The sequence below is a fragment of the Mytilus edulis genome, chromosome 2, assembly GCF_963676685.1.
Source record: "Mytilus edulis chromosome 2, xbMytEdul2.2, whole genome shotgun sequence".
In the NCBI taxonomy this organism is placed as follows: Eukaryota; Metazoa; Mollusca; class Bivalvia; order Mytilida; family Mytilidae; genus Mytilus; species Mytilus edulis.
This window is the reverse complement of record NC_092345.1, coordinates 84,895,259-84,910,165: the sequence shown is the minus strand read 5'-3', so window position 1 is coordinate 84,910,165 and position 14,907 is coordinate 84,895,259. Positions and strand designations below refer to the sequence as shown.

The 14,907-nt window shown below is 31.4% G+C and overlaps 2 protein-coding genes across 2 annotated transcripts; both read left to right on the top strand.

Annotated features, from left to right (window-relative positions):
- Nucleotides 1–240: 240 nt before the first annotated feature.
- On the top strand, nucleotides 241–5,456 carry LOC139513202 (uncharacterized). The gene is made up of 6 exons (XM_071301485.1): nucleotides 241–397; nucleotides 985–1,150; nucleotides 2,311–2,396; nucleotides 2,730–2,807; nucleotides 3,895–3,909; nucleotides 5,225–5,456. The coding sequence occupies exons 1-6, from the start codon at nucleotides 328–330 to the stop codon at nucleotides 5,338–5,340; spliced, it is 531 nt and encodes a 176-aa protein (XP_071157586.1). The 5' UTR covers nucleotides 241–327; the 3' UTR covers nucleotides 5,341–5,456.
- Nucleotides 5,457–7,179: 1,723 nt separating this feature from the next.
- Nucleotides 7,180–13,002, top strand: LOC139513200 (uncharacterized). Its single transcript, XM_071301482.1, has 5 exons — nucleotides 7,180–8,474; nucleotides 9,194–9,289; nucleotides 9,820–9,930; nucleotides 10,949–11,044; nucleotides 12,485–13,002. The coding sequence occupies exons 1-5, from the start codon at nucleotides 7,226–7,228 to the stop codon at nucleotides 12,859–12,861; spliced, it is 1,929 nt and encodes a 642-aa protein (XP_071157583.1). The 5' UTR covers nucleotides 7,180–7,225; the 3' UTR covers nucleotides 12,862–13,002.
- The last annotated feature ends 1,905 nt before the right edge of the window (nucleotides 13,003–14,907 follow it).

The following is a 14,907-nucleotide window of genomic DNA, read 5'->3' as shown; positions in this document are numbered from 1 at the left end:
TGCAGGTACTGCCACAATGCTAGTTGCACTCAAACAATAAGTCAAAAAATTTCTAAAATTGTGGTTTTCTACAATAAAGATTTACTTAAATTTTGTAACAGTTGAATATGGTATAGTTAAGGTAGACTCTTTAGGAATTTGTTCAATTCATAATTTAACACTGCCGAATCCTTCAAAGTTTACTACATAACCTAATTTTCCCACATTATCTTTTAGTAAGGAGACAGACAATCCCTGAACTTTGCAAGGAACTGTTTGCACAGATAGTAATCTATTACATAATACGTGTCAATATTGAGACATTTGCACTTACTTTCCACGAGAAGAATGATTCTATTGTTACCAATATTGTTTGTTTCGTGTCACGGATTGCTGTTAGATCCACCAGCATCAGCAGGTTTTTAATCTTATTTTTATGTTTACGAAATATGTGTTGTTGTCATATTGATATGATTCCTATATACAACCGGTTTTATTTCAGTTTGAGATGCTTTGTATGTTTTTTGAAAGAATACTTTTTCCACTGTTGGATTATCATTTCTTTTAACTTGAATGCATATAATCTTTGAAAATATTAACGAAAAGAAATGCCGAAAATTAATTCAATTAGCAATAATCCATATACTTAGGTATTTTACATAAAACGTTTAAAATATTTTCTCTTAAACTGAATATATTAGCAAGTTTACGACAAACAGCAGAATACAAAATAGAAAACTAATGACGTAACAACACGAACTCAGCCAAAAGTATAAGGTACGCTTGAAGGGTAGGCAGCTTATGCTCCATATCTGGCACATACCTGACGTGTTACTCATGTAAGTACAAACCAGGTGATAATACTCATTTGATAGGTCACATTCAAGTAATTGTTAAGATTCTATTACATACAATTTGTTACTTACCTATAGAACAGAAATGATAAGTATTTTACAAAAGATAACGCATGTTTTGTAATTTCAACTTTTTTATTTTCGTTTTTAGGCAGTGGGTTTTGTTCTTATCCGTGCAAACTGCAAGATAACCTCTTTTATAATGAAGCTGCAAACGACACGGTTATTACTCCAAACCCGTATACACTGGAATTATCAACACAGCAAAATAATAAAATAATTTGCTTTGAGAGATCTGGATCTTTCATTGTAAACAGGTACAATAATGTAATTGAGGGAAATTAGAAACGATTGTTCTGTTTTGTTGAACTGTTCATTCGCTCCCTTAACATGAACATTGTATCCCTTTAATAGTCAATTCAGAACTCGATTTCTGATCGTAAGGCTACAAAGAGGCGTACAAGTTTTCTCCTCATCGCAACTTGTAATGACTTTTGTTATATTAAGCAGTGGTTTTGCTAATCTACAAAATTTGTTATTTTACATTTACTATATTTTATATGAGCGTCACCGATGAGTCTTATGTACACGAAACGCGCGTCTGGCGTACTAAATTATAATCCTGGTAACTTTGATAACTATTTAATGAGGTGTGGAAATATTGCAATCCCTATAATTCTCCTGTCCGGCAGTAATATCCTTTATAAAGCAGAGCGACCGTCTGGCTGTGCGGGATGTGTAAAACGCATTCACGTCTGGTCGGAACGGAGATGTTATATATATATATATATCTTTGCCTCGTGTAGAGACTAGGGTTGTGGTAACGTTAAGAAACACTTGCAACCACTAGCCGGTGGCCTGTTATGAGTTAAAGTTTATGAAACCTTCTTTTCAGAACATAAATTGATAATGTGTTCTCGTCCTTAAAATGAATCAAATATTTGACCCTGGAAGCAATCAGCCAATGACATTACCGAAATATTAAATATCTTAGACGAAGTTTTCATTTTTAAGATATTGTTATTTCGATATAAATAGCGTAAATAATCATTAAATTAAATTCTTGTCTTTCATTTTTGCTAATGTGCTTTGTCTTTGTGCCTTTTTTTGTACTTCTTTGTTACATATTTGTTTGTTTTTATAGAGATTAATATTAAAACAAAATGTTGACTGCTCTTATTTCTATTTTTGACATTTTGGTTTATTATGTCTGTTCATCGTTATCAATATAATGGAATTTACAAGTGAGGAACTAGGTTTGATCCACCATTTTCTACATAAGAAAATGCATGTACCTAGTCAGGAATATGACAGTTGTAATTCATTCGTTTGGTGTGTTTGAGCTTTTGATTTTGCACTTTGAAAGGGACTTTCCGTTTTAAAATTCCTCGTAGTTCAGTATTTTTAAGATTTTTAGAGGGAAAATGTATGATTGTTTCTAACTGTAAATGATGTGACGTTTTTTTTCTCATTTCAGACGAGGGGCCAATAATGACACATATAGATGTATAAAGATCATTGATGTATGCGACGATGCAATAGTAGTGATACAGACAAAACTCTGTAAGATGGATTAAGTTTTGTACAACAAAGACTAAAACAAACATTATCTAATTCTCTATATTATCTTTTGTTGATAGCGATCTCTTCTAAAAAAAAAAACTCTAATAATTTATCAATTATGCAAATCGTTTGCTTTAGTTAATCCGCATTCTATGAAACCCCAATGAAAATTTTCTATTTAGACACCTGTTAAGATCTCTTAGTTTGTTGATACGCTAAGCTACTATAAGAAGTAAATGTTTATGCTACTTATTCCTTGTTAATTTACATGGAATAATTGGTTTGCATATAAACTACATACACATAAATTTTAATTATTTATTTCTTTATAAGTTACAATGACGACTCCGCCAAAACTTTGTGAGATCTGTACACCCGACAAGCTGACATCACAACCTGAACTATGGGTTTGTAAGTAAACTATTTCCTTATAGTCTGCATATTTTTAGATAATTTGACATGTTATCGAATATTTTATTTTGAAAAAAAAAATGTTTGTTCATATCAACGGAATTATGTATGCAACTACGTGTAAAATTCTAGTTAAAAAGATACGATAGCGCACTTGATATACGAATTTTTCATTAAAGTTGAAATAAATAAAGGCAACAGTAGTATACCGCTGTTCAACACTCGTAAACCTATGGACAAAAAACAAAATCGGGGTAACAAACTAAAACTGAAAACGAGAAGTGAAATTATTTTGCGTTTTTGCGTTATCGACTTAGCTTTTTCGTTTTTTTGCGATTTCGAATCCACGTTTTTACGTTTTTGAATTTGCGTTTTCACCTTTGATTGGATAAGGCGAAAACATGAAAACTCGAATTGGCTTTAACAGCTCACCATACGTTTGTGATATACCTAACTTTCAAAGCTGAAACCCACTTCACATACTTATACTTGAAGTCAGAGTTATGGTTTTTTTTCTTGTGATTTTAATGTTGCTGTAATTAAATGCAGTTGCCTCCAATAAATATTTGAAAAAAAAAACATTTCAAAGGTTTTTATCGAATCTATTCAACTGTTTTGAGAATCAAGAAGGATTTTAATCTGGCCCCTTCAGCTGCTGATTTTGTTGTCAATTTTAAATGAGAAATGTTTTCCATCGCTGATATATCTAAGATTGGACCAGTTAAAAAATTTGTAAACTTTCCGTTTTTTTAATAGACGAAATAATGTTCACTGGTTATGAAATAATATTCTTTCTCAAATTTGTGAGTGTTCTGATCGACATCTTATATTTGAGTTTACGTTGAATCCATCCAGGTTTAAAATATTTTTGAACTCGTCCGATCTTATTGAGGACTGCAAAAAAGTCCTTTTAAAAGTTGTAAGAACAGAAAAGAAAAATCTAATTTAAGTTCATATTCATTCGTCAATTATATCTACGTTGTGACATATAGTTTATTGTTACACATAAAAAATAATTCATTCGTATGCATATTCTAAGTTTCGACTTCTTGTGCAAATTGTCAACATAATTTTTTTACCATTTCAGCGATGAGTAAGACATGTAAGTGTTACATATATTATTATTATTAACTAACCTATGATAAATCTCCTAGTTAACATTCAGGAAACTCTTTCGCGCTCGTGCTAACGTTACAAGTTAAGTCGAATATTAGGGTCTTTACTTAATCGGCATTTCATATACTGTTGATACAGGGATCTTTTCAACCTGAATAAATTCAAAACTATTTGGCCATATAGCTTGCTTTCGAACTGAAGTTCTTATAACAGTTTGACTTGCTAAAATTTTCAATTCGAATTGCTATCGATTCTATTGGAAACACTTAACAAATAACCGCTATCGCCAAGAACAAACATATGAGAAAAATTGTGAAAATAACATTTAAAGATTTTCGGTACATATATATATTTATATAGATGAGTCTAAATTGAAAACTACGTTCAAACCTACGATTGCGTTGGATAAAAATCGCAATTTTTATATGTGTGCATGTAAAACAAATTTCGTTGTTGAAGGGTCTAAATACAGCACAAACAACATTTTCCAAAAGACCTAAAAGGTGAAAAAGTATATTTAAACAAAACGCATTTGACTAACAGGTCGAACAACTGATGTTCTTAAACCCTGCTGACTGCCATTGGCGATTGCCAAATAAAATTGATCACGAGATGTAACAAAATGGATCTTAATATAAATTTAATACTAAACAGAATACGATGAACTTGTGGCCAAGATGTTATGCCACAAACACATGGTTTCAATATTATATATATACATATGAGTTCATTGGCTAGACTTTGACCAACATATAAGCAAATTTTAAGTGAGGTCACTGGCTCACTGCATTTACATGATAATGCTAATAAAATAAAGTGAGAGTACTTTCTGATTTCAAGAACTCGGGTATAAGGCAATCATTTCTTCTTATACGGTATAAGTTTTTCTAAATAAGTATTGTTCTCCCTAAAGTTATAGTGTATTTTTAGAAACAAGCAATCTGGGTTTTGTTTCTGTGGCCAATAGTGTAAATCAAGGTAAATGCACTAAATTCTTTTTGAAATACTAAGACTTTTCTACCTCAGGCATAGATTTCCATATCTGTATTTGCAAAACGTTTAGGAATATTGGTCCTCAATGCTCTTCAGCTTCGTTCTTTATTTTGCCTTTTTAACTTTTTTTTATTCGAGCGTCACTGATCATGAGTCTTTTGTAGACAAAACGCGCGTCTGGCGTATATTCAAAATTTAGTCCTGGTTTCTATGATGAGTTTATTATTATATATATATATGTAAAATGCTTATTTTTGTATATGTACATACTGCATGATTCAAACCAGTAATATCTTTTCTGGTTCTAGTACTAAAATGCAACGTGCCATCTACATGTTCTAAAACTAGTGGCACTGACTGGAGATGCACTGGGTCCGAGAGTAATACTCCAGATAACGGTCAAAATTGTAAAACACATGGATAGCAATGGCACAGAAATGGTATTCTCACGAAGGATGGTCGACAGAGTATGGAAGGTCACTATAGTGAAAAAATAGAGTTTTATATTATGAAAACAATTACATTAAAATGAGATCATAATACTGTCGTCTGCATTTAAATACGGGTGAATATCTTGACCACACCACTACTTTATATTAGTAAGTAAGATTATCCAATCAAATATCCCATTATTCTCTGTACCCCAGAGTGGTATTGATCATCCGTCCGTCCATCTGTTCATCCCCCGTAATATATCTTCTCTTACTTACGTTGGATTGAAACGAAACTTGATATAATCACTTCATTACCTATGTAGGTCAAACCTTGTGTCTTGTATTTTGATCAGATTGATTTTTTGCTTCATATATAGCAAAGTATGGTTCTTTTTATAACTGTATGTAAAATTTGTAAGCAAATCTTACAATTTTTGTTAGAATAAACCAAACTTGACGGAATAACTTCGATACGACATCTTCATGGTATGTGTACATTCAAATTGATATGCTCTACCATTTTATATACATTGTTTTTTTTTATATTTAGCTTTTTCATAGAAAAATGACTTAACAATTTCTTAATGTGATGAACTTTCCCACACTATGAGTCATTATAATCACAAATTGGCCTCATTCGATTTTCTATGTACAGATATCGTTGAGATATAGATATATTTTAAGAATAGTCCCAGTCTTGAGCTTCAGACAGAGGAATACAGTTTCTGTAACAGATGCAGACATTTTTCATTAAGTTTAGGACCAAATGGGACCCTCTGAATATCCAATCCCTCTCCAACAGTTTAAGTTGGAAAGAAACCAATACCAAAATGATTAAATGAAGTTGTGTGCAACCGTGAATCTTTTTTTGACGAATTGCTTCTTTTTTTTTACATCAGCCAAAGTTCATACAGGGATTTCTCAAAATAAAGGATTAAAATGATGTAATGTTAACCATCATATTTTGTACATTATTAAATTCCACTACAGCAAAAATCAGAGCGCAAACAAATCTTTACGGTCATTATCACAAAATAAGGACACCAGATTATTCTATTATCAGGTATTTGACAAAATCCACGACCGTTAAACTTTATGCTTCATTGTAGCATGTACTGATATGGGTATTTTGCTTGTTTCAACAGCAGTTTCTCAGATAAAATTAAGAATAGTATTTCACAAGTCTACCTTCCGTTTGTATTTTTTCCCTATGTTGTCAAACAGATGAGTAAATTTAACATACCAACGAAGAGCTTGATACATTTACTTTTAGACAGGATGTGACATATTTACATTTGACCGTTTATTTAATCCTATGGCTCAATAAAACACTTTTACGTTTTTTTTTCAATAATAATACCTTGTAAGATCTACCAGTGAGCAACTCTAAACAACCACGAGGCGCAAAAGACGCAAATAAAAAAACTAACATATATTATACAATTAATCATTGTTTAACATGGACATGTCAACACTAATACGGCTGCAACAAACACTGATAAATGACCCTTATTGAAAGGACTACTTTGTTTACCTGCTTCCCTTATCACTATGAGATTTACATGTCATAATACGAAAGAATTGTTCATTTGGCTTTGTAAATATACAGACATGCAATAGTACTGTCATTTTCTGTAACAATTATGCAGCCTTTATAATAACTATTGTTGATTGTTGGATAAAACAAACTATTTATGGATTAAGGTTGTCACGTCATTCCTCTGTGCATTGAGTAGATAAGAACCGCTTCACACCCTTGTTATATCTAAAAGGAAGTATATGAAGCTCTTCATTGGTCTTCCGGGATCTCCGATACATATATATACATGTTAAAAAGAACGCAGTACTCAATTTAAAGCTATCTGGTAGAAAATCATGTTTGGAAGTATAACTGTGACAGTTTTTGCAACTCTGGTTGTGTGTAATGGGTTTTTTGTTGGTGATGCGACGACTTCAACAAGAAACCGATTGACGACAGTAGGTGGTCAAACAAACGTGCCTGTAATAACATTGAACAGCCAGAGTAATATTCCGACGACATCGACCAGGGCTGAGAAAATAGATTCAAAGCATGTATCAATAATTGAGAACAACCCGCATTTCGAAAATCTTACGGAATTCATACATGAGGAGTTCGAAAAATTATTCTCACAAAAAATGCTAGCTTTTAAAAAAAAATTGAACAATACATACCGGTTATTTGAATTAGATTTGGAAAAGCTTAGTAATAAATTTGATAACGAAACAATGATATTAAAAGATCAATTTACTAATATGACAGAGACTTGCAAAGCCGCTACGGCAGAATTAGCAGATGTTAAAAAAGACGTGGACAATCTAAATTATGAATATTTTGGATACAGTCTTGCATTAAAGTATGAAGTTGAGATGCTGAGAAAAGACGTAAACGATTCCTTTGATTTAATATGGGCAGAAAATAAGACAATTTTGAATATTTACAGCAAACAAGAACTGATGACAACTGAATTAGATTTTCTAAGACAGCAATTTGATGTGTTGAATAATTCTAGCCTTTATTTGGTTCAAGAAAAACTTAACAAATTAACAAACAATTCAAGATCTTTGAACAAAAGTCATATAAGCTTACATGAAGATCTTACTGATCTGAAACAGAAATACAAGAACGACAGTGAAAAAATATCAGAGAACAATAGATTGGTTGAAAACAAGTTTAATGTTCTTACCACTATCATTCATAGTTTAAATATGAGTTTTGATTCATTTCAAACTGAGTTGTATGAACACGTCGAAATATCAAAAAATGAATCTAGAAAACAAAAAAAGACTGATGGAATTCTTCTAAGCGAAATAATGAAGCTAAAAGGGGAATTTAATATTCTAAGGGATAATACCATCTCATTGAACAAGTATAGGATTGCGGCTGAACAAAACAAAGCAGTAATAGATGCTAAACGAAGTCAAATGGAAACAGATATAGTGGTCTTACAGAAATGTCTGAACAGTGTACCAACACTATCCAATGACACCAAACATTTGGAGAAAGTAATACAGGACAATAATTACAAGCTTGCCTCTATGAAGAGCGAAATCAACGCAAGGAGTCAAGATTTTCTGGCACTTTTGGACATGATTCAGAAAACAGGTAAAAGCACAAGATAATTTCGAAAATTATTATTTAATTGAACAGACACAAAGGTTTGCTATACACCTTCACCTTCAGCAAGAGTTATTTAATCAGTAATGAAAAAAGAGCATAGACACCGATAAAAATTTCGTTGATAAACAGAGAAAACTTTTGGAATGGCTAAAGAATAGACTAACAAGTGTACCCGTTTATTCTTAAATCTCATAACGACTTATTCAAACACAATTCCCTCACATATTGTCTCACGTGGCCAAATAGCAAATATTAGCTATTGCATTTTTGAAACTGAGATAAATATACCAAACTTTACCTGTATATTCCTTACGGAATCTATTTAAAAAAAACGTATCCGGGGATTTGAAAACAAGCCACACACAGCCATTTTTGCTTAAATTGAGTATATTGATACTCTACAGTTTTTAACATGTTTATCAACCCAAAACAATTTTTTGAGCAAAATTGACAATTATTAGCAGGTCAAGCTATTATCATATTACATTAAATTTTTTTAGTAAAACTGGTTAGTCAAATTTTTTGTGTGTGAGAAAAACATACATGTCGGGTCTGTGATATTTTTTTTAATATACAATTGGAATTGATTGATGTGTTTCTATTTAACCAATAATTGGGGTTCAGTAGATTATGGCAGTTTTAAACCTGTTTTCTATCTATTGCTGGTTTAAACATTTCTTAGATATACCACCTTCATATTTCAGACAGGAAACTGGAATACACAACGTTACGTCTTACAGAGCAACAGAATATAACATATTCCAATCTAGAACAAAATATCAGCCAATGTTTTGAACAAGGTATACATAATGTTCAATCATGCGTTACATTTTAACATGTAAGGCATATTGCTATATACATTTGTTGTATAAAATTCGAACTTGAACAATATTTTAACTATTATTTTTTGTTCATTTCAATTCAACATTAAGGGTAAGTGGATAACATATACATTCAAAATTCACATCTATACATTGTGAACATTAATTTTCTGAACAATGCTGACACAATAAATGTACATCTGGGCATTAAAAAGTACAAATTCAAAATTTGTTCTAAATATAAACGCAAATGTTTAAATTATTTTACTGATTGTCTTACTTTTTTCAAATAAAAATGCATTATAAAATAGATTTTAGGTTCTTTTCTAACGATGACCGTTTGTATAATGTACCGATGAAAAGTTTTTAATGTTTCAAGTCGTTTTATTTTATTTTTTATTCTTAATTCCTACGTCGAAAACAAAAATAGTTACTTGAGTATAAAAAATGAATAAAGACAAATGATATAATTCATATAAAGGTACACATTTCAAATAATGTCCTTTCAGTCAATAAAATGGATCAACATCTAGAAAACAAAATGAAGACTATAGAAAAGGCTCAGAATGTTGCTGCTTACAAGGCATTACTGGAAGAAGTCCACAATATATCAGAGAAAGGTAACAATTATTCGATATAGGTTTTAATAATGACAGTGATTTCTAAAAAATAACACCGAATGAAAAATTAAATTCTTAGTCATAGATAAGAGAAAAAAAGGAAGACGTGATAACAACCAGGTGCGTTGAAGTGATAGAAAGTTCAAGTACACTATAGTGTACTGTGTCCTATAGTGACACCCTTTTATAATGATCAAGTGAATAGCTGATGATACATCATATTCAGTGACAGTGGTGAACAAAGCTGCTTCCTACGATACATTGGTTACATTCGAGATCATACGTGACATAGGTTTCATGTATATGAATCACGCAAACATCAAACAGGCTTGTAAGAATAATTTGTCAAAACCGATAAATCAGATAGGAGTTGGTGGAAATTTATCGATTAACAAAACGTGGTAGAAACGATAGAAACATATAGAATTTTGTTTTTAATTGCGTTTAAATGCTTTAGTATGCCTATTAACGGTGAATTGATCATACATTAACGTTGTATTGATGAGCAATAAGAGTATGGTGTAAAATTTGCTTTAAAGGTCCTATTTAGGTAAAAAATCTAAACTGATAACTTGCCGTGCAGGGAAAAGGGTAATTGTATCAAAGTACGGCTAATTCTAGCTTGAATTTATCGTTTTATAAATGTAATACTTCTTGTTCTAAAAAGTGAAATCACAAAAAAAACTGCACTCATAGGTAATTTCAAAACCGAAAGTCCATAATCAGATAGCAAAATCAAAAGCTCAAATACATTAAACGAATGGATAATGTTGACTTGTTCTTTTAACTCTGAATTGTACAGGTATTTTCTTATGTAGAAGATAGTTAATTGAATCTGGTTTTATAGCACTAAACCTCTTACGAGTACGACAGTCGCATCAAATTCCATTATATTGACAACGACAAACAGACATAAAGGGTAAAAAAGTCAAAATTAGGGGTAAGGCAGTTAATGTTCGCCTATAGTCATTTTTGAAATTGAGCACAATTAACATTTTTCACATATCATTTGTTTAAGCAAGGGAAACAGACAACGATGTTGATAAAAGAATACTCAGATTACAGTCAAACCAAAGTAACATAACTCAGCAATTGGAACAAACAGCACAAAAAGGTATCGAAATGATGTATATATAGAAATATTAAGGAATACATAAGAAAAGAACCATTATTTTGTCCCTGAAATTACCCAAAAATATAGAAATTCTTCTTTTCATTAAAAAGCATGCACATTTTAATAATGATTTGTCACTTTTAATAGAGCAGAACTGTCACATGCAATGTCTTTTACTAGTCATATGAGGTATATGATTAAAAAATAGTCGATTATTCCACATATGAGCAGTGTCGAATAGAATTCGACCACATGTAAATAAATATCTCAATATGTTTGTCATCTAATTTCCGATTGAATTTTTTTTTATGCAAAGCCTGTAATTGTCTTATAATCAGTTGATATAAAACCCCTACAAAACAGTATAATATTTATTTCGTATTCGAATGGTCAAAATCAATCGAAGTCTTATACATGCTCATGCATAAGGTAGATTTCTACCTGACGCAGCTCATATGTTTTTGATAAAAATTAAAATCAGCAACAACCCAACACAAAAAGATAGGTATTCACATAAACATCTTATAAAAAAAATCGTTTTGTCTGAAACTGTGAATATTTCCTAATTTTAAGTCGTCATAAACATCAAATTGATCGAAGTGGTAATTATTTAAAATTAGAAATGTATTTTTTTCATGTATAGCTTGTTTATCGCCTCAATCTATACTAAAGTTTTGACAAATGAAAAAAGTACATTTGGTGAATATTCAATGCAGTTCGGGAATGAACGTATTCCGTCGCCTGTGAATGCAAAGTGATCTTTGGTCAAAAAACAAAATATGGCGTTAATATTCTCTATTAATTGTTACTGAATTTTATCTTCATCCGAGACAAATAAAAAAATAAAATGGCAAAGTCTTAGGACTCTACACAGCCAATTTTGCATAGGTACTATGTCTGTACCAAAAATCTGTAGTACTGGAAATCTACTTTTCATATTCAGTACTATTTTGTTACTCTAAAATAATTGTAATATTTAGGTACCTGTATTTTACAGTACTTGATTTGTACTTGAAAATTAAAGTACTACATATTTTTGGTTACAACGTTACATTTTCAGCATTTTGATAGTTCTCTTAAAATTATGATTTTTAAACATGGAATATTGTGATCGCTTTTGGTATTATTTCTGTACCAACATTTTAAGTACAAATCAAGTACTGTAAAATACAGGTACGTAAAAAGTACAATAATTTTAAAGTAAAGAAATAGTACTAAATTTCAAAAGTAAATTTTCAGTACTACAGACTTTAAGTACAAAAATAGTACCTATGCAAAATTGGCTGTGTATGTTGAATTTGGATGTCTTTTCTGGTTAAATGTGTCGTTCGCTTTTCATCTGTCATTGACGTCATACCGCTACATCATCTTTTTCAAACACACCATATATTTTATATTTAAAACCATATCAATGAGTCATTATTTTTCTTGTTATTTCAGCCGTTGTTACTGCATGTTCAATAAACGCAAATGTGTCTCATGGACAAGCAATACCGTTCAAAAAAATTAGAACTGCACATGGTATTAACAACACAAAATCACTTGAAAAGAGTGGAATATTTACCGCCGAAAAAGCTGGTTTGTATCTGATCACTGTATTCATTCAAACCAACACTACCAGGTATTCTTTCAATATCCTAAAGAACAATTACACAATAGCGGATGCGTTCTCATCTATGCCGGGATATTACCAAACCACCTCGACATCAATTATTGAAAGATTGGAGGTGAATGACATAATATCATTATCACCAAGACACTTTCACATGTATGTATTTGGTGGTGAAGAATCTTGTCTCTCTATTCTTCAAGTTTAGTAGCATGTGTTTTTAATCCAGAGAACAAAAGAAATGCGAGATTCAAAGATTAAAATGGCAGATAGCAGCGGCGGACATTGAAAAATATGTATTGTTCAACATTTGTAATATTGAATGATAATAAAATTTATACAGATAAAACTTCGATTTCTTCCGTTCTGAATAGAATGTAACATTAAACGTCAAGCTTTGAACATTGACCTTCATAAACATGCGACGTCAATTCTATGGCATCCACCAATGACGTGGAGTGGTAGGGGTGATCCGCTGGCAAAGGTCACTTTTTCAAGCTTCAAAATAAATTATCAGGTTTGAAAATTTAAATTCAGATTGTGATAAGAGTGTTGATTATTTTTAGTTGATGATCTGATTATATGTATACCAAAATATTTACAGTTCTTTTTAAGATAAATCTAAAACGCATTAGATATTTCACAAAATCTAGAAGAAAAGATAAGCAACTATATGTAATCTAATTTATGTGTTTGTAGATAGATGTTTTTTGTGTTCTGTTAAATTGTTCCTTATAAATTGTTACGCGATGATGACTGCTGTACCCATATTTTTACTATTTCATTTATTATGTCTGTTTAGTTCACGCATCATTGTAAATATAACGGAATTTGATCAGACTGTCATCAAAGTGAGAGGTTTAGCGCTGTAAAACCAGGTTTAATCCACCATTTTCTACATTTGAAAATGCCTGTACCAAGTCAGGAATATGACAGTTCTTGTCCATTCGTTTTTTATGTGTTTTGTCATTTGATTTTGCCATGTGATTATGGACTTTCCGATTGGATTTTCCTCTGAGTTCAGTATTTTTGTGATTTTACTTTTTACCTAGACTTGTTACTGTAGAGAATATACAAATTATCAATGCTAACTTATCACAATGTACAAAAGGATAGAAATGCTCCATACATTCATTTTTCTGCATTCTCTAAGTAAGGGACCAGTAATTCAGGGTAGTTGTTGGTTGCTTTATGTCATTTAACCTTTTCTGTTATTGCTTTATCAGTATATGTTAGGTCGTTGGTTTACTTGTGGGTTGCTTACCCAAATTTGTCATTAAAAAGGAAATATCAATAACTGTAATACAAGTGGGAGGTTTGGCTAAGTAGAACCACCATTTTCTTCGAGGAGTGCGAGTACCAAGTCATGACTATGACAGAAGTTTTCCATTAGTTCTGTTTGGTTTGATACAGTCCAGTGATACGACACCCAGTGTGTACGAAATATGAATCTGGAACATTATTCATGCGGTACACTCAAAATAAAACTTTTCAAAGCCATTTTTAAAAACATTGTGTTTAAAATTCAAATTTAAAACAGTAAAATTGATAAAGAAAAAAATCAGAAACCCCACCATCCCAATGTTAGATCAAACGACCTTCTTTAAAATATGTATAAGCATTAATTGATTTAAATTATATGAAAGGTGGTACATTAGTGTTTCCAGTCTCTTTTCACTCATTATTGTACTTCTAAAAAAAATTGGGACTCGATATCTATCTCATAGTGACATGTAATCGACCCTTACACGGCATTGTGGGGTAGTTTGTGTGACATAAGTTACACACATCACATTATCATCCAAGTGCGAAGCTCGAGTAAGTGTTTCTTTACTATGTGTTAATTTCGTATGGAATTACGACAGAGTTTCTAAAAAAAATAGTTTTTGGTGGTCTTTGTGACCATCAAGACTACAAATCTGATGGTCCGTGGAAATTTAGTTGGTTTACCTGTAATTGTAGAAAAGTTTTGTTTTCAATTATATTCATATCAAATTTTGCCAATGTGCACAATAACTAATATTATATGGTTCATATCCAAAATGGCCATATTTATTGCAAGGAAGAGATACTTTCTTGACCCAAATACTAGACAGCCTATAATAAGAGTAAAACAACCTCACTTTGAGCTGAACATGAGTACCACCAGCACACTCAAAAATGGCAGACCTGTCTGAATTTGGCTGTCACTTTTCATGAACACTGATATAGTCACTTTTAACATTTATGGTCTTCAAAATAATAAAAATGTTCA

Excerpts from the sequence above, each read along its gene's own strand:
- LOC139513202 (XM_071301485.1), top strand. The coding sequence starts at position 328 with ATGATTCTATTGTTACCAATATTGTTTGTTTCGTGTCACGGATTGCTG. Across the intron at positions 1,151-2,310 it reads GGATCTTTCATTGTAAACAG|ACGAGGGGCCAATAATGACA; the intron begins GTACAATAATGT and ends TTCTCATTTCAG. Across the intron at positions 2,397-2,729 it reads AGTGATACAGACAAAACTCT|TTACAATGACGACTCCGCCA; the intron begins GTAAGATGGATT and ends TTTCTTTATAAG.
- LOC139513200 (XM_071301482.1), top strand. The coding sequence starts at position 7,226 with ATGTTTGGAAGTATAACTGTGACAGTTTTTGCAACTCTGGTTGTGTGT. Across the intron at positions 9,290-9,819 it reads CAGCCAATGTTTTGAACAAG|TCAATAAAATGGATCAACAT; the intron begins GTATACATAATG and ends ATGTCCTTTCAG. Across the intron at positions 11,045-12,484 it reads GGAACAAACAGCACAAAAAG|CCGTTGTTACTGCATGTTCA; the intron begins GTATCGAAATGA and ends TTGTTATTTCAG.